We start from the raw sequence: 25543 nt of genomic DNA, 5'->3' as shown, positions 1-25543 counted from the left end.
CTTACAAAACACTAAACACATAACTGCAGCGTTCGCAGAGTCAGGCCTGATCCCTGCGATCGCTAACAGTTTTTTTGGTAGTGTTTTGGTGAACTGGCAAGCACCAGCGGCCTAGTACACCCCGGTCGTAGTCAAACCAGCACTGCAGCAACACTTGGTGACGTGGCGAGTCCCATAAGTGCAGTTCAAGCTGGTGAGGTGGCAAGCACAAGTAGTGTCCCGCTGCCACCAAGAAGACAAACACAGGCCCGTCGTGCCCATAGTGCCCTTCCTGCTGCATTCGCCAATCCTAATTGGGAACCCACCACTTCTGCAGCGCCCGTACTTCCCCCATTCACATCCCCAATCAAATGCAGTCGGCTGCATGAGAGGCATTTTCTTTATGTCCTCCCGAGTACCCCTACCCAGCGAACCCCCCCCCAAAAAAGATGTGTCTGCAGGAAGCGCGGATATAGGCGTGACACCCGCTATTATTGTCCCTCCTGTCCTGACAATCCTGGTCTTTGCATTGGTGAATGTTTTGAACGCTACCATTCACTAGTTGAGTATTAGCGTAGGGTACAGCATTGCACAGACTAGGCACACTTTCACAGGGTCTCCCAAGATGCCATCGCATTTTGAGAGACCCGAACCTGGAACCGGTTACAGTTACAAAAGTTAGTTACAAAAAAAGTGTCAAAAAAAAAATATATATAAAATTAAAAAAAATAGTTGTCGTTTTATTGTTCTCTCTCTCTCTATTCTCTCTCTATTGTTCTGCTCTTTTTTACTGTATTCTATTCTGCAATGTTTTATTGTTATTATGTTTTATCATGTTTGCTTTTTCAGGTATGCAATTTTTTATACTTTACCGTTTACTGTGCTTTATTGTTAACCATTTTTTTGTCTTCAGGTACGCCATTCACGACTTTGAGTGGTTATACCAGAATGATGCCTGCAGGTTTAGGTATCATCTTGGTATCATTCTTTTCAGCCAGCGGTCGGCTTTCATGTAAAAGCAATCCTAGCGGCTAATTAGCCTCTAGACTGCTTTTACAAGCCGTGGGAGGGAATGCCCCCCCCCCCCCCACCATCTTCCGTGTTTTTCTCTGGCTCTCCTGTCTCAACAGGGAACCTGAGAATGCAGCCGGTGATTCAGCCAGCTGACCATAGAGCTGATCAGAGACCAGAGTGGCTCCAAACATCTCTATGGCCTAAGAAACCGGAAGCTACGAGCATTTTATGACTTAGATTTCGCCGGATGTAAATAGCGCCATTGGGAAATTGGGGAAGCATTTTATCACACCGATCTTGGTGTGGTCAGATGCTTTGAGGGCAGAGGAGAGATCTAGGGTCTAATAGACCCCAATTTTTTCAAAAAAGAGTACCTGTCACTACCTATTGCTATCATAGGGGATATTTACATTCCCCGAGATAACAATAAAAATGATTAAAAAAAAAAATATGAAAGGAACAGTTTAAAAATAAGATAAAAAAAGCAGAAAAATAATAAAGAAAAAAAAAAAAAAAAAGCACCCCTGTCGCCCCCTGCTCTCGCGCTAAGGCGAACGCAATCGGCGGTCTGTCGTCAAACGTAAACAGCAATTGCACCATGCATGTGAGGTATCACCGCGAAGGTCAGATCGAGGGCAGTAATTTTTGCAGTAGACCTCCTCTGTAGATCTAAAGTGGTAACCTGTAAAGGCTTTTAAAGGCTTTTAAAAATGTATTTATTTTGTTGCCACTGCACGTTTGTGCGCAATTTTAAAGCATGTCATGTTTGGTATCCATGTACTCGGCCTAAGATCATCTTTTTTATTTCATCAAACATTTGGGCAATATAGTGTGTTTTAGTGCATTAAAATTTAAAAAAGTGTGTTTTTTCCCCAAAAAATGCGTTTGAAAAATCGCTGCGCAAATACTGTGTGAAAAAAAAAAAATGAAACACCCACCATTTTAATCTGTAGGGCATTTGCTTTAAAAAAATATATAATGTTTGGGGGTTCAAAGTAATTTTTTTGCAAAAAAAAAATAACTTTTTCATGTAAACAATAAGTGTCAGAAAGGGCTTTGTCTTCAAGTGGTTAGAAGAGTGGGTGATGTGTGACATAAGCTTCTAAATGTTGTGCATAAAATGCCAGGACAATTGAAAACCCCCCCAAATGACCCCATTTTGGAAAGTAGACACCCCAAGCTATTTGCTGAGAGGCATGTCGAGTCCATGGAATATTTTATATTGCGACACAAGTTGCGGGAAAGAGACACATTTTTTTTTTTTTTTTTTTTTTTTTTTTTTGCACAAAGTTGTCACTAAATGTTATATTGCTCAAACATGCCATGGGAATATGTGAAATTACACCCCAAAATACATTCTGCTGCTTCTCCTGAGTACGGGGATACCACATGTGTGAGACTTTTTGGGAGCCTAGCCGCGTACGGGGCCCCGAAAACCAAGCACCGCCTTCAGGCTTTCTAAGGGCGTGAATTTTTGATTTCACTCTTCACTGCCTATCACAGTTTCGGAGGCCATGGAAAGCCCAGGTGGCACAAACCCCCCCCCCCCCAAATGACCCCATTTTGGAAAGTAGACACCCCAAGCTATTTGCTGAGAGGTATAGTGAGTATTTTGCAGACCTCACTTTTTGTCACAAAGTTTTGAAGATTGAAAAAAGAAAAAAAAAAATGTTTTTTCTTGTCTTTCTTCATTTTCAGAAACAAATGAGAGCTGCAAAATACTCACCATGCCTCTCAGCAAATAGCTTGGGGTGTCTACTTTCCAAAATGGGGTCATTTGGGGGGGTTTTGTGCCACCTGGGCATTCCATGGCCTCCGAAACTGTGATAGGCAGTGAAGAGTGAAATCAAAAATTTTCACCCTTAGAAATCCTGAAGGCGGTGATTGGTTTTCGGGGTCCCGTACACGGCTAGGCTCCCAAAAAGTCCCACACATGTGGTATCCCCATACTCAGGAGAAGCAGCTAAATGTATTTTGGGGTGCAATTCCACATATGCCCATGGCCTGTGTGAGCAATATATCATTTAGTGACAACTTTATGCAAAAAAAAAAAAAAAAAGTGTCACTTTCCCACAACTTGTGTCAAAATATAAAATATTCCATGGACTCAATATGCCTCTCAGCAAATAGCTTGGGGTGTCTACTTTCCAAAATGGGGTCATTTTGGGGGGTTTTGTGCCACCTGGGCATTCCATGGCCTCCGAAACTGTGATAGGTAGTGAGGAGTAAAATCAAAAATTTACACCCTTAGAAATCCTGAAGGTGGTGATTGGTTTTCGGGGCCCCGTACGTGGCTAGGCTCCCAAAAAGTCCCACACATGTGGTATCCCCATACTCAGGAGAAGCAGCTGAATGTATTTTGGGGTGCAATTCCACATAGGCCCATGGCCTGTGTGAGCAATATATCATTTAGTGACAACTTTTTGTAAATTTTTTTTTTTTTTTTTTTTTGTCATTATTCAATCACTTGGGACAAAAAAAATAAAAAAATAAATATTCAATGGGTTCAACATGCCTCTCAGCAATTTCCTTGGGGTGTCTACTTTCCAAAATGGGGTCACTTGGGGGGGTTTTGTACTGCCCTGCCATTTTAGCACCTCAAGAAATGACATAGGCAGTCATAAACTAAAAGCTGTGTAAATTACAGAAAATGTACCCTAGTTTGTAGACGCTATAACTTTTGCGTAAACCAATAAATATACGCTTATTGACATTTTTTTTACCAAAGACATGTGGCCGAATACATTTTGGCCTAAATGTATGACTAAAATTTAGTTTATTGGATTTTTTTTATAACAAAAAGTAGAAAATATCATTTTTTTTCAAAATTTTCGGTCTTTTTCCGTTTATAGCGCAAAAAATAAAAACCGCAGAGGTGATCAAATACCATCAAAAGAAAGCTCTATTTGTGGGAAGAAAAGGACGCAAATTTCGTTTGGGTACAGCATTGCATGACCGCGCAATTGGCAGTTAAAGCGACGCAGTGCCAAATTGGAAAAAGACCTCTGGTCCTTAGGCAGCATAATGGTCCGGGGCTCAAGTGGTTAAAGTGGATGTAAACCCGAAATTATTTTTTTTTTTTTTTTGTAGAGTATAAGATTTCCTATCATTTGAGCCCAGTCTTGCCACACAGAGTTAATCCATCTCTGAGCAATCCTCTTTTATTGTTCAGTGAGAAAAATCTTGACAAACTGACAAAAACTTTGTCAACTCCTCCCCCTTGCTGTGAGTGACAGCCTAAGACACAGGCATTATTTTTTAATTCCCTCCCCCACTCCTTTCATCAGCAGCTCTGCAAGGATTGGCTGTTCCACACCTCAGCATGATTTGGCATGCTGAAGTCATGTGGTTACTTTCCTGTCTTTTCACTGGATGTTAGAGATCATAGCAGAAGTTCAGTGTTAGAAATACACAGGGGAGTGTAGAGGTGGGCGGGGAGTCTACTGATATCATGACTCCACCCACTGAGCGCCAGATAACAGACCCACCCACAGAATCTGCAGTTTTTCAGCTCTCATAACAGAGGGGAGATATTTAACAGGTAAATATACATGCAGGAGGCATGTATATCCTTATAGATAACCCCTATGGCAGTAGTTTAGAAAGGATGACATTGGGTTTACATTCACTTTAAGTTCATTTTTTTTTTCCTGATTAATGTACACACAGCACCCCATAGTGACAGAAAAACATAGAATTGTTGACATTTTTGCAGATTTATTAAAAAAAGAAAAACTGAAATATCACATGTTCAGACCCTTTGCTCAGTATTTAGTAGAAGCGCCCTTTTGATCTAATACAGTCATGAGGCTTTTTGGGAAAGATATATAAGAAACAAATAGCTCCGCGCTTAGGTAATAAAGGAACTGCAGCCCCCCCAGCACAGAATAACACCTACGTGAAATTCTAAGTAGTATAGAGTCCCAATACGGGGGTTATTGGCGCTGTTCCACTAAACCTCGTCTGATGTGCAGAAACTAGTGAGGTGTATCAAGTAAAAAATGTGAATAAATAAAAACTGAACATAAATTATTATATATGTAGGAATGATGAAATTGCAAACGTGTGGGAAAACTATTCTTGGTGTATATGCGAAAAATGCCCACATATATATAAAGTGCAGCGTGTATTATCACCTTACTAGATTAGAGGTGATCAAAAACAAAACATTATAGGTTGGTATAAAGAAAGTGTTATGAATTCCCAAAAAACCTTCAGAAAATCCTTGAAAAAATAGTGTAAATATGTGCATTAAAAAAGCATAAATATGTGCATAAAAAAGTGCTAAAATATATAAATAAGAACCTTATAATCATAGATGCGCATAAAAGTGTTTAAAAATAAATCATTAAATCATCAGTCCAAAAAAAAATGTCCCAAAAGAAAAAAAGGAAAAAAAGTCCATAGAACGTTCTTCCTAAAGTGCAAATAGTAAGTCTCTTCAAACATCTAGCAGTACTCTTAGTGTTGTAAACTCTTCCAGCCTTCCAAAGGACCCCCCAATGTGCCCTCACTCAGAAGAATTCACCCCTGCAGGGGTATCAAGCCTATCAGCCGTATCCAGCAGCAATGGTCCCTGGTGACAGTCCTCCGTTCGGATCTCCACTCCTGGTATCCCGATCAGTTCCAGTCACTCCCCGCAGACACATCCATATAAAACAAGAATGAGCCCCATCGCGTAAATCCGTAAAAAAACTTGGCTATATTAAAAGAAGCAAAACAGTGCTCCACTGGATTTTCTGAAGGTTTTTTGGGAATTCATAACACTTTCTTTATACCAACCTATAATGTTTTGTTTTTGATCACCTCTAATCTAGTAAGGTGATAATACACGCTGCACTTTATATATATATATATATGGGCATTTTTCGCATATACACCAAGAATAGTTTTCCCACACGTTTGCAATTTCATCATTCCTACATATATAATAATTTATGTTCAGTTTTTATTTATTCACATTTTTTACTTGATACACCTCACTAGTTTCTGCACATCAGACGAGGTTTAGTGGAACAGCGCCAATAACCCCGTATTGGGACTCTATACTTTTTGGGAAAGATGCAACAAGTTTTTCACACCTGGATTTGGGGATCCTCTGCCATTCCTCCTTGCAGATCCTCTCCAGTTCTGTCAGGTTGGACGATAAACGTTGGTGGACAGCCATTTTTAGGTCTCTCCAGAGATGCTCAATTGGGTTTCAGTCAGGGCGCTGGCTGGGCCATTTAAGAACAGTCACAGAGTTGTTGTGAAGCCACTCCTTCGTTATTTTAGCTGTGTGCTTAGGGTCATTGTCTTGTTGGAAGATAAACCTTCGGCCCAGTCTGAGGTCCTGAGAACTCTGGAGAAGGTTTTCGTCCAGGATATCCCTGTACTTGGCCGCATTCATCTTTCCCTCGATTGCAACCAGTCGTCCTGTCCCTGCAGCTGAAAAATACCCCCACAGCATGATGCTGCCACCACCATGCTTCACTGTCGGGACTGTATTGAACAGGTGATGAGCAGTGCCTGGTTTTCTCCACACATACCGCTTAGAATTAATGCCAAAAAGTTTATTTTTAAACTTTACATATTAACTAAATTATACCACACTTAAGAAAAAAAAAAGGTTATGCTCCGATTAATCAAAACAATCGGCCAACTAATCTATTATGAAAATAATCATTAGTTGCAGCCCTACTGTACACTGGTTCAGAGGAGTTTGTTTTTAGCCCATCTCACCATTGTCTGTCTTCAATTTATGCTTTCTTCATTCATCATTGAAGTATTCACTATCAACACTGCAGTTTACCTTTTTTTATTTTATTTTTTTTTTTTCTTTTCTTTATATTTTTACATTAGAGGTTTGCTAAAGTCTGAGATTCAGAGGCTGGATTTGCTGTGCAGTGAGTGGGATGAAAGAATTGAAGAGGATATTCCAGAAGACTGTAAGTGAAGCATGCATGGTACTGTTGTCTCCTAGTCCTGGTTCACACTGCCGTGACTTCTCATGCGACGTAAGAGTTTAAAGTTGCGCCCCATTAATGGCAATGGAACCGTTCTAATCAGTCTGTCTTCAAAAAACGTTCCTGCACTACTTAGGTGCGACTTCAGCACAACTTGCATTGAAGTCGAATGCAAGCCGTGATGAAGTCATGCAGGGATGTATGATTCAAAGTCACGGCATTGTGAACAAGGACTTAAGGAGATTTCTAACTTATAACAGGTTTTCAAAGACTAGAAAATTTGACTATCACTACATAGATTGGCCACTGTGTGAGCAGCTTATCTTGAAATTTTGATAGTGGGTACTCCTGAACCACTTAAAGTTGATGTAAACCCTCTCCTATACCCAGTGAAGTGAACAGCCTCAGATGATACAGAGATGAAACAAATCTCCTTGCATAAGTTTTACTTGTATATCTGCTGTCTTCAGCTTTCTAGACTCTTTAAAAAGTGCACATCAAGTTAGAAATCACTCATCCATCCTGTTTCAGCAGTGGGAGGGGGGTCTGGGCATACACTGCGTGAGAACTGATTGGCAAAAAGGCACCACCCCCCCCCCCCCCCCCATAGGTAGCTGAATGAAAAAACTTGCAGAGCTGTGCTGTGAATAGACAGCTCGCTGCTTATCTTTCTCAGTTACCTCCCGACACAAATTTCCAACTGCTTTTATCCCCTGTGTCGGAGAACTTGTTAGAAGTTATCGTGCTGCTGGCAGAGGAACGGAGCAGTAGAAAGACACGAGACATGGGGCTTTGGAAAATGATAAGCAAACACTACAGCTATTTGTGCCCAGGTCAGACTTCATGAATGGGGTTTACAACCTCTTTAATGCCAAATGACAAACATTTAGATCATTTGACTTTAACCACTAACCATTCGTACCAATTCTGACACTTGTTCCTGCATGTAAAAATCTACACTTTTTTTCTTTTTTGCCAGGACCCAATAGAATAAAAGGTTGGGTGTTGTATGTATGTCACACAGTATTTGCATGCTTTTTTGGGGGGGGGGAAATCGTTGTATAAAAGATGAGGTTACACTGAGTAAATAGATACCTAACATGTCATGCTTTTAAAATTGTGCCTGCCTGTGGAATGTCGGCAAGCTACGGTACTTAAAATTCTCCATAGGTGATGCATTAAATGCTTTTACAGGTTTCAAGTTTAGATTTGCATAGGTCTAGTGCTAAAATGATTTCTCTTGCTCTGAGATTCACGAAAATACCTCACGTGTGGTGCGATCACCGTTTTACATATGTGTGTGGGAGTAACGTATGCATGCGCCTAAGCATAGTGGGACAGGGGTGCTTTTGAGTACTTCCCCCCCCCCCCCCCCATCTTTATTTTCACAAGGGATGAACTACATCCCTTGTGACGGCATGGGCTGTGACAGGTCCTCTTTATGGCGAAATCTAGGGTCTATTGGACCCCAAATCTCTTCTTTGGCCTCCCATGCAGCTGATCAGACACAAATCGGTCTGATCAGCTGCTTTGCTGGCGGCCAGGTAAACAAGGAGGCGGAAGTGACAAAGTGCTCGTTGCTCCCGGTTTCCAGAGTTAGAGAAACAACGTCAGTTCTTTCTGTTCATGGCAGCTATCGCTGCTGGCAGCATCACTCCTGGGGTCCACTATGGGACAGGAGAGCCCAGCAAAGGCAGCGGCAGGAGGGGGGTGGGCTCCCCTTTTGCCATCCACAGAAGTGATCGAGTGGCTAATTAGCCACTCGGATCACTTCTGCTTTTAAATGGAATCGCCGGCTGAAAAGATACATACTGGGATGATGAGGTGCAGGCATCATCCCGGTATAACCACTGAAACCCATGAACATCCTATGGGCGGCAAGTGGCTATACTGGAATAATGCCTGCAGCTACAGTCATTATCCCAGGTTGTTTTTTGTTTTGTTTAATGTCTGCCGCCACCCCCCCCCCAGCGGGCCTTTATGTAAAAGCCAGCCCAGCAGCTAATTGGTTGATGGTTGGCTAGAGAATCTTCTGACACTTCCTGTTCAGCTGGCGAGCCCTGAATAAAAGCTGGCTGTTCCATTGGCATATGACAGAGCCTGTCTGACTGACAGGTCTCCGATTTAGCTCTAGAGTATAGGAAACTGGAAGAGACAAGCATTTTTGTCACTTCAGGTTTCCTAGATGTGAACGGCACTATTTTTAAATTTGAAAAATATCTGATTACACTGATCTTGGTGTAATTAAATGCTTTAAGGGCAGAGGAGAGACCCCCCACGTGTGGTATCTAGTTACTTAGTATAACGCAAGTCTTTTATATTTTACAAAAAAGTGGGTATTGTATTGTTTTGTGTGCATTAAAAATTCATGTGTATTTTTCAAAAAATGTGCGTTTTGAAAAAACCCTCTGCAAATATATGTGACATAAATTGCAAAACCCACTATTTTTTTATTTTTTATTTTTCTGAAGCCTTGGAGAGAAAAAAAAGTTTGGGAGTTCTAAGTAACGTTTCTAGATTACAAGCAAAAATCTATTGTTTTTTTTCAAACAAAGTGTCAGAAAAATGCCTCGTTTTCAAGTGGCTTTTAATCAATCAGCCTTCAGGCATAGGCTGAACTTCTATTTCTTTAGATACATCCTATGCTGCACAGTTGAAAGGCTGCAGAGAAAAATGTTTAAACTATTGTCTGATTTTATAGTTGAATCTAGTTGGAACTCCTGTGGTATTCTAGTTCTACTTGGATTTTAAATGTGTGGTTTATAAAGTGTTGTGTGGTCTTTATTTATTTTTTTTAATTTCTTTTCCTTCTCGGTTTAGCAAAAGATCTGATCAGAACAACAGTTGGGCAAACCAGGCTGCTGATAACCGAACGGTTTAAACAGTTTGCGGGTCTGGTGGATAATTGTGAATTTAAGCTTGGAGAAAAAGAAACCACATGTACAGATCTTGATGGATTTTGGGATATGATTTATTTTCAGGTTTGTGCTGTCTGTTTAAATTTTTAATAAACCTCCCAAAATACATGCATCTTCCAAGCATCTGTCTTTCTACACATACACCTTTTTTTTTTTTTTTTTTTTTTTTTTTTTTTAACCCATTTGTTAGGTGGAAAGTTCTGAAGTCTTTCATCAGTATAGTCATAGTGCCTCTTCTTAAATGTTTAAATTCAAGCTGATTTTGACAGGCTTGCTGATGTGTATTAGGAAGTAGAACTAAAATATTTCCCTTTTCCTGTGAAAATGCTTTTCTGGGATCCCATCCATACGGATCAGGTGACCAAATATCTATGCTGTAAGCTGCGTTTGGACAAATCTAAAACCACATTTTATCCTGGAAAGAGAGGGCATAAAACCCTTATTTGTCTAAGCAGACCTGTTAAAGTGGGCCTGTATTGAGCATTAAATTGAAGCTAATTTGAAGGATTTGCCATATTTCAAGAGATGTTGCTATGAAGTGTAACTTCATAATGGGTGACAAGACTTTACCCTTGCAAAATATACTGTACATGGAAGACCACTTAGATATGCATATGGAAGCTTATGCATTTGTTCTTGATTAGATTGAAGATGTAACCAAGAAGTTTGGTAACCTTGAGAAATTGGAAGCGAACTCCTGGCAACAGACTACAGTCCAAGCTAAAAAGGTGGTCAGGGTGAGTCTTCAGTTTGTTACAGTAGAAATATGTAATTCTGTCAACATTTTAAATACAGTTTCTCTGTACTAACTTGATATTCTTTATAGAAAAAAGCTCTTTCGGCTCAAACCGTGAACAAAAGCCAGGGAGAGAATGCACGAGCAGCTGCCAGAAGTCGTCTTGCTGTCATTAAAGCAGCAATGAGAAACCGAGTGAAGCAGGAGGACATGGCTGAGGAGGCCTTGGTCTCAGAACAGCCTATGCAAGTAGATCCTGTTGTATTTGATGCAGGCTTTTTTCGAATTGAGAGCCCGGCAAAACTACCTAGCTGTAAGTAACTAGCTGCTTATCTGTAAAGGTTCTAAATAGATTGGAAAACTTTAGCACACCTACCGCTAGACTGCGTGGGTCCTGCTCTGATATTTTCTCGCATACAGAAAGTCTAACTATTCGGGAGGCTTAAAGGAACACTGGCACAGAAAAATCTAGTTTTTGTGGTGTGTTGTGTGTTGTTTTTTTTTTTTGTTTTGTTTTGTGTTTTTTTTTCTGTAAATCATTTGTCTTGAAAAATTCCATTAAACCTGCTAGCAAATTTTACTACTTCAGAAAAACAATTACTTAGCACAACCCCCTCCCTAATGCATATCATAGCATCTCTGGACTTTTGGATGTCTACACATGGGTGGTTTTTACAGTAAAAAAAACCTGCCTAAAATATCATAAATGCACATTTATTCTTTTATAGGAGGATCACTGGTCTAGTGGTAGGGTCTCTTTAAAGCTGAACTCCAGCTTTTCTTAGACTTAGTTTGTCTGGGTCAGCGTGACCCAAAGGAACTATATCCCTCACTAACATGAGGCCACTGTATGTAGCTGAGACTAAATGCAGTATACCGCACTGTGTACCGGATTCAAGACGAGACTTCCTGTCTCATACCTGGAACACAGTAGAGAATATCTGATCGGCGCTCAACCATTCAGAGAGCTGTTTTTTAGCAATGAATACAAAGCTTCCCCTGATTAGCGGAGTCAGACGTTTTGACAACATCATCCTGCCTCTTACTTACTGCCTTTGTCAGAATAGGCGACCCATCAGATTAGGTAACGGAAGTGACGTTCCATCAGCTAAATACTTTGCATGCGCAGGTTTGCATGCATAAGGCACCAGCAGACATCTTCCTACACCCAGCTATGTCTTTAATTTCACAGTCCTTTTAACAAAAAAAGTGAGCGTAATAATATAGATCAATATAGTATATTGAGCTCTGTCATTCTGTTTTCATGTTACAATTTCAAAGCCTAAAGGTTTAGCGCTGACCACTGCGTGGTGTACCAAGATGCCCTCCCCCCACCTTCCTAATGCTGGCATCCAGCTTTTTTCAAAATGTAACATTCAAAACTTTAAGTGCAAGGTTGAGAGTTAATGTTAAAGGGGAACTTCACTCTTGCAATATTTGCCCTTTCACTCCTCTACCACCTCCTCTGTTTAAAGTGGTCCTACAGCCTAGTTTTTAATTTTTTTTTAATGGAGGTAAAAGTTACCTGCTCTGTGCAACAATATTGCGCGAAGATGTCCCTCGCCACCTCTACTGCAAGTTCCTTTTGCATGTGCAATCCCCTTCATTCTTGTCTGGGTGCCTCCCTTAGCAAGCCAGGTGCTAAGGAGCCACCCATGCATGCTTCTGAGCTGGGCTGTGTGTGTACCTAGATGCATATACACCCGGAGAGCCTTGAACCTGCTCCCTTCTCACAGGAGTTTGACTGACCACAGCAAGAGCCTATGGCTCCGCTGCACTCAGTTTCTCCTTGTGATGTACTTGAGCAGTGATGGAAGCCAGGTAAGCGTTTAAGGACCATGGTCGTCTTCCCTTTTTTTTTTTTTTTTTTTTTTTTTTTCCTAATGCAGAGAATATATTGGGGTAAAACTTTTAGACTTTAGAAACGCTTAAACAATCTGTACATGTGCAGGTCTCTGCAATACTTGCCAGAGGTCTGTGACAAGTCTGCACATGTGCAGGGGATCCCTAATTACTCACGCAAATGCCACCAATATCTGGAACCTTGCCGAGACCATAACATCTGTGCGCATAGCAATTCAAGTAGGCATGAGAACATCAACATAATTTACTAGGAAAAGAGGGGGAGCAAATAGTAAGGTATGTGCTTCTGGCTTCAGCAGGAAGCCAAACCTGCTTTTAGATTAGGTTGTGTTAGTCATGGGTTACAATTTATTGGATCAAGAAAATTTACGTGTGTGTGTGTGTTTAAATGTTATCTGATTCCTTTATTTTGGAATAGACAGCTGGTTGACATTGCCTTATAATTGCTCGTTGTACTATGAAGAACACCGCTAAGGTTTCAGAGGCACTTGTTCACATTCTTGTGACACAAACACTAACAACTTTGGTCTGAGGTGGAATTGTGCACGTATTGTGGAATCATCAGGTTTTGCTTTCTTGTTCTGCTCCAAAGTAACTGAAATTTTACCTTCTTTTCTAGGCCTAAGAACAAAAACTTTTTCCGAGACATCAGATACACCCAAATCAACCAAAAAATTACAAAATTCTGACAAGCCACTGAGGGATGGTACAGAAAAGGCTGCTGATCATATTAATGTGCAAAAGTCTCCAAGTCCTGAAAAATCCCCTGTGAGAAAAGCACTCTTTGACACAGAGGAAAGGTAATTTCTACTTTCAAGGTTATCCCTCTGCTTTGCCATTTTTCTTAGCTATTTTGAAGCTTGAGTGGATTTGATTTTTTTTCTGGTAAACTGTTTTCTTACAAGACAGACTTCTTGAAATTATTACAACTGGGTTATAGTCATCTGCTTTCAAACAATTGTTGATGCTGGCAAAAATTGCTGAAGGTGCAATCCCTTTCTATAACCTCCCACTCACAGCTTAGCTAGTGTCTTTATGTGGTGGGCCATATCTCCTCTATACTTTACTTTTTTTTTACTTTTTTTTTTTTTTTTTTTTTTTTTTTGTACTAGAGGTTTTCTTTAGGGATGGTTCCCCTCGTCACTTGGCTGCACTATAGCCGCTGCAGCCTTCCATGTGGCTATTGATGAACACCTTCAGCAGAGCCAGGGGGGTGGGGGGACTGTATCCAGACACTACCTGGTGAAAGATACAGGGTCAGCCTTTACTGGTTTGCACTGTATCCTGCTGTGGGCATTTTCCTTGGCGTGTGGTTAAATAGCAGGATGCTTCAAGTTGGTTTTAAAGGCCAGAGGTTTTTACCTTTAATGCATTAAAGTAAAAAAAAAAAAAAAAAAAACTTGCGGTTCCCCCTGGCGTCCTTTTCCTTATCACCTACTGGAGTCCTTTATTGATCCAGTGCTGTGCCCAGCTTCAGTTCTTCTCTCCCCTCTGTGCTCTCACAAGCTTGGCTGAGAGCAGCAGGAGCTGCTGTCAGTTAAGTGAGCTGTACGGTTTATCTATGGATGCAAGCAGCCCAGCTCTAGATTGAGTCCGCACATGTGCCCCCATAGCAAGCTGGTTGCTATGGGGGCACATGTGCGGACTCAATCTAGAGCTGGGCTGCTTGCACACAAGAGCCAAGAGTGCTGGTAGAGGACCCCAGAAGAGGAGGTAGTGACCTCTCTGTAAAACCATTGCACAGAGCAGGCATGTATATAACATGTCTGTTTAAAAAAAAAAAAAAAAAAAATGTACAACTTTAACGGCTTTCCAACCAGCTGCTGCAGTTTTACTGCAGCAGGTTGGCTCCCCTGGGCAGGATGTCATTGCTGTACGTCGGCCGCTTTAAGACTACTAGGGGGCCCATGACAAGACAGCCGATGACCATTTTGGTGGAAAAAAACTGATGGGCGCCACTGATTGGCACTGACAGGGGTTTATAGAGCGGGACAGGCTGGCAGGTAATGGGCACTCATACCCCCCCACCTCACAGTGAGACCTGCCGATCGGCTATCCCTGTCAGCGAAAGAAGCCTCTGTCAGATGCTACATACCATGATCGGAGTTGCAGTGTGTCAGACTGACGCACAGCACCTCCGATTGCCACATTGCACGCCCCCGAGGGCGCACCGGCTGTTATCCTTATCCCATCATGAGACGTCCGGTCAGGATAACGCAACCATTTGCTGTCGTCATTTTTCTATAGGACGGGCAACAAGTGGTTAAAAATTCTGGCTATATAATTGTTTTCCTAACCTATGCACTATAGATAGCGGGTGTATAAGATGTAGGCTAATCTATGCATCTGCCATACATTATAAAGGAAAGCATATTTCGTGGTGTACAGGATTGAGGGGGTTCATTTTTTTGGCTCTCTATTTAATCTCTGAGGTGGTACAGCTTGTTTAGGCTGAGGAGGTCATCGCCCCCCAAAACACGTCTTCTTGGCTCTGATGGAGGGGGGGGGGGAGAAAATCGACAGCTCCATCTCGTGCGTTCATCTAGTCTGAGAACAGGCACAATTTCTGTAGGAGAGAAATGTGGACTTACTCCTGCCTGGGAACCTTGTGGTCCATGTTAATTTTGTTGCAAAAAGTATTTTCCTCAACCTAAATTAACACTACTTTAGTTGAAAATGCAACTAAAACTAAACTACTATTTTTAGTCAAGAATTATGCCTAAAACTAAATTTGAAATTTTGACATCAAAATTAACAATGCTTGTGTCTCTGGACTGTATAGCAGTCTTCCCATCGCCTACTTTTTGTGAGTGCTTTCCATTAGTTTGACTTTTGTTTTCATGTAACCAATAAACTTCTTACATATTGCATTTATCAGGGCTGTTGTGCCGTTTTTCTGCTTCTAAGCTTGGTTGATCTCTTGGCTTATGTGCTGAAATAGTCAAGATATCTAGTCAGTTACTTGCTTTGGTTCTTGACTGTCCACCTGAATTAGTTTTAAAAGTCTTTCCTTGTGTTTGTAGTTTAAGGCCCCCTGTATTGCCCCCATACTGCTAGCATTGCATGGTGACTTGTACGTGACTGGTATCTGCCTTCCTTGCCCTCATCCTTCAAAGCATTAACATAAATAGAAATGTTCTATATTGTATATTGCAAGTCTGTTGCTAGCATTTACATGGGTGTGTGCACAATGTATGTGATTGGGGTGTTAGATGGCGCAGATCACAGGCAAAAGGCACAGAGCCAATTGGTGTGGATCTGTGGTTGTGATGGCTGTGAATCGCAAGTGAAAATACCTGGCTGTGTTTACAGCCTGCCCTCCCATTCCTCTTTCAGAGGCTGATAACTTGATATCAGTACCACTTATATATCCACAGGCAATGTGTGGACCCTGTTTTACCCTTCAGTACATTATACTTCCATATGTATCACATAAATGGAGCATGATTAAAGAGGACCTGACCAGTTGCTTTAGGAGGGGATGGTTGCCGTGTGCTGCAAAAAGCACTAAAGCACGTGTCACATGTGCTTTCTTACGCTGCCGTTGTAGTCAGTGGGGCCCACAATACATTTTGCAGCACTAAAAACGGACGTGCACTTTTTGGTCAGTGCAGCACAGACAACTAGCACCATTAAAAATTAGGGCACAGCTGTATGCATGTGTTGATGCACATTCCAACAGTTGCATTCAATTGCAAAGATGTGAACAGGGTCACAATTTTAAATGTACAATTAAGCCTCATTCACACGAGGTGGACTCCGTTGATCTCCGCTGAGCCGGCGGATGATAGGTCCCTCTCTGCTCACTGAGTGGGGAGGGGCTTGTCAGGCGCCACTGCTGCCTATGGAGAGATCGGACGAAAACTGACAGCATGTCTGTTTTTCGTCAGATCTCATCCGATCCACCGACGACGGATCCGGACGTAGGGCCATCCGTCTGCTTTTAGCGAGTCGGATGTCAGCGGACATGTCTCCGCTGACATCCGTCGCTCCATAGGCTAACATGGAGCACCCGTTCAGGTCCGTCGTCAAAACTGACAGGCAGACCTGAATGATCCGATCGTGTGAAAGGGGCCTTTATCTTAGTTTTACAGAAGGATAGGATACATTAAAAAATGTAAATACGTCATAGCTTTTTATTGTTGCAAATAGGGATGCACCGATACCATTTTTCTTAACACAGAGTAAGAGTACCATTACTTTTGTTTTAAGTACTCGCCGATACCAATTACCAATACCTATCGCCCAGGAAGAGTAGGTAGAGGGGTGGTTTGGGAGGTGGGGGGGGGGGGTGCAGGGGAGCTGAGTGAGGCTGGGGTAAGGGCAGGGTGGGGGCAGGGAGTAGGGTGTAAGTGAGGGCTAGGTGGGGGGAGTAGGGGTGTGAGGACAGGATTGGGGGAGGGGGAGTAGGAGGTAAGTGAGGGCAGGGTGGGGGAGTAGGAGTGAGGAAAGGATAGGGGGGGGGGGAGTAGGGGGGTGAGGACATGGGGGGGGGGGGGGGTTAAGTAGGGTGGTGAGGACAGTATGGGGGGGTGGGGGGATTGCAGATTGTCAGAGACTGTGGACATGGAGCATAGTAGGATGACATATTTACATAGCAAATAGTCAGAGAGCCCTTAGTAAGGATCCCAGCACAGCTTTCAGAGGATTATCAGTATGTTGTGCAGATGAATCTTTTTTTCATATTCCCATTCAGGACCTTCACACAGATTGGATGACAGATAACCCTTCGTTTGACTACCAGTCAGACTCCTTAGGTGGAGGTGTGACAGCACAGCCTTTAGGTTACCTGCAGACTCACACCAGTGACCCAAACTTGTTCCCGTAACCTGCATTCCTATGAAGGGATCTACCGACAGAGACAGAATTGTGGAATCTTGTGTATTCCGGCCTGCGCTGAGTGATCACATCCCCGCTGTCCCTCCAGCTTGCAGTGCCTTACAGTGCACATTGACAGATGTCAGCAGGCACTGCAGTACGAGCAACATACAAATCGTCAGAAAGGAGCCGGCACCGCACAGCATTCCACACACGAGGACAGGGAGAGCTGTTACGGTTGGGTGAAGCTGAGCAATTTGGAGGAAGCAGAGTTCACCCCATCCATTCTTCATAGATGGGGGTGAGTGGAGTCCCTGAGAGATGGCTGAAGGGAGGGGGGATCCGCTCTACAAGAACGTGTCTTGGAGGCTCGATAGGCAGATGAACACTTTAATTATCATCCATTCACCCTCTGCTGAGTCTGCCCTCCTGTAGCAACATAACTGGTCAGCGTCGCCCAACAAGGAAAATGCCTTGTTTGCCTTTGTAGATACGATCCTGTCTGTCAGTACACCCAGAACTGCAGAGGACATGCGGCCCTGGCCAGTCCGGTCCTGGTGACAGCTGGCAGGAGGGGAGGAAGGGGAGGGGAAGCCCATAGACAGCTGACATGGTTGTTAAGGACACGACGGCCCCGCTCCTTAACAACCAATAATTACCGACATTCATTTCTTTACATTTCAGCTGTGAGCAGGGAAATCCCACCGACAGCTGGAAAAAACAAACTAGAAGGTATCAGTTCCGGGTATTGGTACATTTCCACGAGTACCGATACTCTTAAAAATGCTTAGTATCGGTACCGATACTGGTATCGGTGCAACCCTAGTTGCAAAACCAAATTTTGTTTTTTAAACCATTGTTACAACTAAACAGTCAATTTCAGTTTAATTTCTAGTTTCTTGTAAAGTAGACCATTGCACTGTACAGCTGCAGATGCAATCGTACTTGAAATTCCTTATCTAACAGCTGTGTAGATTGAGAAGGTTTATAAAAAACTGCTCTTTGGAATGTTATCTTGTGCCATACCTTTGCACAGAGCCATGCTAGTCATACCCTACCTAGTGGGCTAATGTTGAACTGAAGGCAAGTAACCTGTCTCCTGGTCAGTAACTGTATCCACTAGGTGGGGCTGTGATACTGGGTCATAAATGGGCAATATTCATTGTGTGGTTGACGCTCATTTTAATGGAACATTAGTTCATTCTGTTTGATCCCCCTCCTCTCTTCAGTTTACAGAACCATCAAGAGGATCCTGTGGTTACCATTTCTGCGAACACAGAATCAGAAATTGTGAGTCTCTCTCTTATTTTTATTCATGTTGGACATTGTTGTTACACCACATTAACCACACGTTAAATCTCCTCCTCTTTTTAGGTGTCACAAGAAGTTGACCTGACTAAGTATTTGGCTCATACTACAGAAGTTATTCAAAGTGTACCAGCTGATTCTCCAGGGTTTATGGAATTCTCAAGGCTGGAAACTGGAGGAACTGAACTGGAAGAGGACAGTGTATTTGAAGTTCCATCCACATCCGTGGATGACGTTTTCATGTGCAGTCCAGAAAAAGTTGAGCAATCTATAATTCTGGCCCCTGAAGATGGCATGATTGAAATCTTGCCTGACGAAGGTATACCTGATTAAATTTCAATTTGAACTGTATTTGCTTATCCAGTGTAATGGAGCAGGGCTCATACCTTTTCTGTGTGCGTTTATAAATTCTTGTGCATGGTTTTTAACATTTATGTGGTTCATGGGTTTTTTCATGGTTCATTGGTTTTTTCGCAAATTTATTACCTGGAGTTCTTGGCAGTAACTGTGCTTCCTGTTGCAGGCTAATAGTGTTAAAACCACTACCTCACAATTGACAGACTTGTGTGTTTTCCTATTAGTTGGGCTATCTGTCTGCTAGACCCGATGGGCAGCCCAGCAACCAACTAAAGGGGAGCACAAAGGAAGCTGACATCACTACTGCTGATTACAGAGCAGTGGCTTAAGTGGGGTACACCCTAAGAAAATAGGGCAAACTATCATTATTTTTTTTTTTTTTTCCTTCTGTTTCACAGCAAATTAGAACCAATGAAAGAAACTTTGTACAAAAATTCTTGTAGGACAGACTTTTTTTTTTTATATTTTTTTCTGATCATGTGCAGTCTTTCGTTTTTTCTAATTTTTTTTCTCGTGCGAAAACGGTACAAATTAAACGAAAATCATTTTGTTCTGTTCACAAACGAGACATCTGAGCTTGTCCCTTCGGTAATTTTCATTCAGAAGGTCGGAAAGGCCTGTAGAAAGTTTTGTACACGCTTTATGAAAATCCTACGAAAGTTCCTCGGATGAAAATGTTTGCCTATTTTTCTTATAGTGTACAAGCCTTTATTGCTGTCAGAGTGTTTCTTTTGTGATCCTGCCAATGATTCACAAAATATTTTCAGTATGTTTGGCTTCATGTCTTTGTAGATTAGGGTTTACATGCTTTCAAGGGACCCTCTTATTTGTCCTGAAATAGAAAAAAACACATTTTAAATCACTTTCACTGCAGGCTACGTGTGTAAGAGAAGATTCCAGGAGACCTCAAAAAGGGGAAACTCATCCAGAGTAGTTTTTAACTCTGGATGGTTTAAACCCCCCCCCCCATGACCGGGCCATTTTATGCGACAGCATTGCGTTTAACGTGTAAAACTTGCACGGTTGTGCAATGCTGTACCCAAATAAAGTTGTCCTTTTTTTCCAACAAATAGGGCTTTCTTTGGGTGCTATTTGATCACCTCTGCGGTTTTTATTTTTTTGCGCTATAAATAAAGACCGACAATTTTTGAAAAAAGAAACCTATTTTTTACTTTCTGCTATAAAACTCATCCAATAAAAAAATGTAAGTAAATCTAATTTCTTCATCAATTTAGGCTAAAATGTATTCTGCTACGTGTTTTTGGTACACAAAATCCCAATAAGCACATATTGATTTGCGCAAAAGTTATAGCGTCTACAGATTATGGGATATTTTTATGGAAATTAGTAATGGCAGAGATCAGCAACTTATAGCGGGATTGCGGCGGACAAATCAAACACTAAGCAATGCTTTTTTTAGGGACCAGTGATACTAATACAGTGATCAGTGCTAAAAAATATGCACTGTCGCTGTACTAATGACACCCTCAGGAAAGGGGTTAACATCAGGTGCGATCTAAGGGTTAAATGTGTCCCTAAGGACTGTTTTCTAGGTCTATGGGAGTGCATTAACTGTGAGAAGAGATCTGTATTTCTGCTTGGCAGAAACACAGGATCTGTCTTCCCTTTTCACAGAATAGTTATCCGCTGTACTGCCTCTCCTGGGAACGATCAGCAGACATCGGGTCCGCTGGACCCGCTGATTGGCTCCCGCTGTGTCCAATCACAGTGGGAGCTGGTCGCCGGTGGTGCATGTGTGTGCCGCAGACCCGGAAGAGCGAAATCGTGTACCTGTATGTGATTTTGCACAGGAGAGCCAGGGCGGTCGGCAAATGGTTAAACTGGCACTTGGAAGCACCCCCTCCTGTTGCTTGCTAGTGGATCTGTAGTCATGACTGGCTTCTGTAACCAATAGTGAGGACGGAGCAGGGCTTTAAAGTGTTACTAAACCACATTAAAAAAAATGGGCCCAGGGCAGTTTAGTTCATAATGTGCTAGTATACATTGCATACTAACACACAGGCAGATTTGCCTGAAAATGAAGCCCTTCAGCGGCACGCTGTCACAGCTGAAGGCGCTTCCGGGTTCACGGGCTTCGACAATATGGATGGCCGAACAGGCAATGACATCACTCCCACGCATGCGCATGGGAGTCACTGTTTACGGCACAACTCGTGCCGTTCCTTTAGACATCACCGGCTGCACTTAAAGTAAATATCTTCTAAACAGTGCATGTTTGGAAGATATTTACTGTACCTATAGGTAAGCCTTATTATTAGCTTACCTATAGTTAAAAACCATACAAGGAAGTTTTTACTTTCACTTTAAGTGGATTTGTTTTTCATTGAAGACAGCAGGTTTTAGTTAACCACTTCAGCCCCGGAAGAATTTACCCCCTTCCTGACCAGAGCACTTTTTACGATTCGGCACTGCGTCACTTTAACTGACAATTGCGCGGTCGTGCAACGTGGCTCCCCAAAAAAATTTACGTCTTCTTTTTTTTTTTTTCCCCCCCAACAAATAGAGCTTTTTTTGCGCTATAAACAAAGAGCTACAAATTTTTTTAAAAAACGCATTATTTTTTACTTTTTGCTATAATATTCCCCAAAAATATATATTAAAAAAAAAATTGTTTTCCTCAGTTTAGGCCGATACGTGTTCTACATATTTTTGGTAAAAAAAAATCGCAATAAGCGATTATTGATCGGTTTGCGCAAAAGGGATATGGCTTTTTTTTTTTTTTTTTTTTAAATGGCTGCGATCAGCGATTTTTATTGTAACTGCAACATTATGGCGGACACATCGGACATTTTTGACACATTTTTGGGACCATTGTCATTTATACAGCAATCGGTGCTATACAAATGCACTGATTCCTGTGTAAATGACACTGGCAGTGAAGGGGTTAACCGCTAGGTGGCAGTGTAGGGGTTAAGTGTGTCCTAGGGGCGTGTTTCTAACTGTGAGGGGCATGGCTGTGTGTGACATGTCGCTGATCTCTGCTCCGATGACAGGGAGCAGAGATCAGTGACACTGTCACTAGGCAGAACGGGGAGATGCTTGTTTACATTAGCATCTCCTTGTTCTTCCTCCCCGTGAGGTGATCAAGTCCGCGGGACCCGCGACCCGACTCACGGACCTTGCCGCGTGTGCCCGCTGGCCGCCTCTTAAAGGGGAACGTACAAGTACGTGATTCTGCCTGTACGAGCCCTTCTGCTGCAGTATATCTGCGTGAGGCGTTCGGCAAGAGGTTAAAAGAAAGTTTTACTTTTGATTTCCTTTTTGTTCAGTGATGAGGTTCCCCAGCCCGTGCCTGAAGCAGCCTCGCTTCCTTGACAGCCTCCATTTAGTGACTTTTTATAGAGACTAATTTTTAGGGGTTCATCCCCCAGAACTTTCAATGCACTCACCATTAACATGATTGCACCTTTATGTATCAGCATGCAGATGCATGCCTTTTCATATTGTGTATGTGTTTCCTCTTTTAGTTTGTTAAAGGTACGTGTATTATGTACATGTACAATTAGTGGTTATCCACAACTTTGCTGCAAGGGATACTGGATTAGGTTTGCCCACCGGGAGTGCAGGGGTAGGTGTGTGGGGTTGTTTTTGTTTTTTTGGTTTTGTTTTTTAATGATTATTTCTTGGTTTTTAACCATGTCTCCTTTCTTTCTTTTTTTAGACATCAAGAAATCTGACAATCCACTAGACTTCCTTGAAAGCTGTACTTCAAATATGGTAGATAAGTAAATCCCTTTCCCTACAATCTTTATCTACTTGAGAAAATGCAATCTACACACTACAGTCTGTGCCCACTCCCCACCTCTCCATATCAGAGAATGGAATACTATTTGTGTGTTTTTTGTTTTTTTTTTATATATATATATTTTTATTTCACCCTTTTTTCCTATGCAATATTAAAAGTTTCTATTTAAAATTTGTGTGGCTTTTTCCTCTTTGTAACTATTACTACGTTAACCTACTCTAGTGTGCATAAAATGTTTTAATTTCTATTTTAGTAGAGGAATGCTTGAAGTGACTTCTGCTTTGGTATTGAGAATTATTTTATCAAATTCAAAGTAAGATCCTCCGCCCCAGTATATCTGAATACACACACTTGACTGAAATATACCAAGACGGAGAACAAAGTGTGTACTTGCAGAGGCAATCGCAGACCATAGCCCGTAGATACCAGCTGCAAAAATATTTAGCGGCTTCTAGAGTAATCTATAACTTCTCTAAAATTCAGACAGTGCTAATTTAAAATGTAGGCAAACTGTCAGACTATATTTTTATTGTGCAAGCAAAGGCTACATTATGCCATATCGTTAATCTAGGCAACAGTACAGGAACAGCTTACACATACTTCATAAAAGTACAATGTTGGCAGTGTTTGCCTTTTCTTAGTTTACCCTTTTAAGCAGAAAACTGAAGGTTTGTACAGGGTGCACTACTACAATACCGTATTGTATTAAAGAGAACCTTTTGGTCCTTTTAAAAAACAAATCAGCAGCTGTAAATACTAGTTCAGAGTACAGAGCTATAGTTTTTTTACATTGAAACTGCCAGCCAATGATTGTGTGCAAGTGCAGCAATATATAGTTACTGATGTCACCTTATCAGTCTGACTATGAGATGGTAGCTATAGTTACTGACCTTTTGTGTATTAATTTGTTTAGAACTATGCATAAATGGGTTCTTGCATTTGAGCAAAGGTGCCTTTTTTTTAAATTCATGCACATGCTACGTTTTGTGCTTTTTAAGGAAGTGTGTGGGCTTTTTTTTTTTTTTTTTTTCTTATGTATGGCGAGGCCTCCATTGAGAGCAGAGCCAATGCAGCAAGACTTGGGGCTATAAAGATACTACATCCAAACCTGTACTGTATTAGGCCATTACATTCAGTACTTGCCCCTTGCTTTAAAAAAAAAAATCTTGCATAATAGATGTGAACACCAGTGATGTGCACCACCAGTCTTTGAAAATAAGACCTCCCTGGCTCCCTGCAGATCCAGATAAGTATGTAGAGGGGTTGTGATTTGCATGCTTGTTTGTTTCAATTCAGTCAGGATCCTGGTGATGGGGACAGCCAGGTGATTGGCCTTTTCAGAAGATCAGCAATTGTGTCTTCCAAAATTTCCTTTAGTAAAGTGTTTCTTAATATGCAGCATTGGTGTGAAGTGTATAGTATGTATATCTTTTTCAAAACTGATTTTAGGGACATGTTCATTCTCATTAGACCATACCCTGATTAATGCTTTGTACCAACTGCTAACTTGTATGTCTATTTGCAGGTAATGCGTACCCCCTTGAAGTCTGAATCGATGACTGCAGTATCTGATTTAATAGTCTTTTCACCGATGGAAAGTTAACATTTTGTGAAGGATTGGGAGCCTATGTCTGCCTGTGCAAACCAGAAGATTTCCATTTGTGCTGTTTATGTATTTTTATATTTTTAAGATCAAAACTGTTTTTAAGAGTTATTTTTGATGCTGTTTTATCACATTTACTGCTATGTTACATGTTTCTGATAAGCTAATTGTTTAGGTTTAATGTTTAGGTTTAATGTTTTGGCTGTTCATATGCAGAGGCTTTAATTGTAGGAAAATCTGCAAAACCGAAATGTAAATTAGTAAAACAGAATTTCTGTTGCAGAAGTCTGATACAGTTATTATAAAGGATAGTTTGTTGTATTTAATGCGCACATGCTTGTATTATAGATAAGCTAAGTATGACTACAGTAAACAGCTTGTCAAAGTTGTTGTTTGCATTTTTTTTTCTATGGTACCCCCTTCGCAGGTGGTTTCAATACAAATACCTTCAAGGGGGACCAGCATGAAGTGATCAGCACCTAATTTTAACTAAAGTTCCACTTTAAAAAGAACATGTATATGATGGTTACACCGACAAATATTTATAAATTCAGAACAAGCAGTAAAGTGCTTTGACGCAAGACACCCTGAATCACGTCTGTAGCTATACAGTGAATATAGAAAAAAAGAACCCTCCTTTTTAAAATGCATTTTGTTGCTTTGCAGCCTGAAATGAAGACTGACACAGTTTTTGCCAGCTATATTTACTCAGCTTATAACATCCAAGTGAAAGATGGAACATGTCAGGGGGAAAAAAAATCAAAAACCAAATCGCTGAGGAAAAGATCACCCCCTCCTAAAAATGACTTGTAAACTCAATCAGGTGTAGTTAGTGACTTTCTAAATGGCACACAAGGCCTGGAGCATTTCGGTCCCTGGTAGTGCAACTAAAGCAAACCAACTATGGGTGGCAAGGCACTGTCAAAAGATCTCCGGGATAAAGTTGTAGATGGGCACAAGTCAGGAGATGGATACAAAAAAAAAACTTTAAAGGCTTTATCAATGTCTAGAAGCACAGTGAAGTCTATTAAGAAATGGAATTGTGTGCATGTGACAATATCACAAATTCTTTACTAATGTGGCTTGTACGGGAGGGTTGCGGAGAAAAAAAGGCCACATGCAGTCACTATGAGCTTTTCTAAAATGCACCTTAAAGATTCTGAGGCCATGTGGAAAAAGGTGTTATAGTCAGATGAGACTAAAATTTTATTATTTGGCCTGTATACCAAATGCTAT

At 41.4% G+C, this 25543-nt stretch overlaps 1 protein-coding gene across 1 annotated transcript in view; it reads left to right on the top strand.

The window, feature by feature from the left end:
- Positions 1–24692, top strand: part of DLGAP5 (DLG associated protein 5) — a 70292-nt gene extending 45600 nt beyond the window's left edge. Inside the window, exons 12-20 of the mRNA XM_073608810.1 lie at positions 6835–6920; positions 9759–9919; positions 10501–10593; positions 10683–10905; positions 13075–13255; positions 18503–18563; positions 18648–18900; positions 22621–22676; positions 24230–24692. Coding sequence (XP_073464911.1) covers positions 6835–6920; positions 9759–9919; positions 10501–10593; positions 10683–10905; positions 13075–13255; positions 18503–18563; positions 18648–18900; positions 22621–22676; positions 24230–24307 — 1192 coding nt within the window. The 3' untranslated portion in view covers positions 24308–24692. The remainder of the gene's footprint in view (positions 1–6834; positions 6921–9758; positions 9920–10500; positions 10594–10682; positions 10906–13074; positions 13256–18502; positions 18564–18647; positions 18901–22620; positions 22677–24229) is intronic.
- The last annotated feature ends 851 nt before the right edge of the window (positions 24693–25543 follow it).

Source organism: Aquarana catesbeiana, linkage group LG13 (genome assembly GCF_042186555.1).
Source record: "Aquarana catesbeiana isolate 2022-GZ linkage group LG13, ASM4218655v1, whole genome shotgun sequence".
Lineage (NCBI taxonomy): Eukaryota > Metazoa > Chordata > Amphibia > Anura > Ranidae > Aquarana > Aquarana catesbeiana.
Note: the sequence above shows the minus strand (reverse complement) of the source record. Positions and strands in the feature narration are given on the sequence as shown.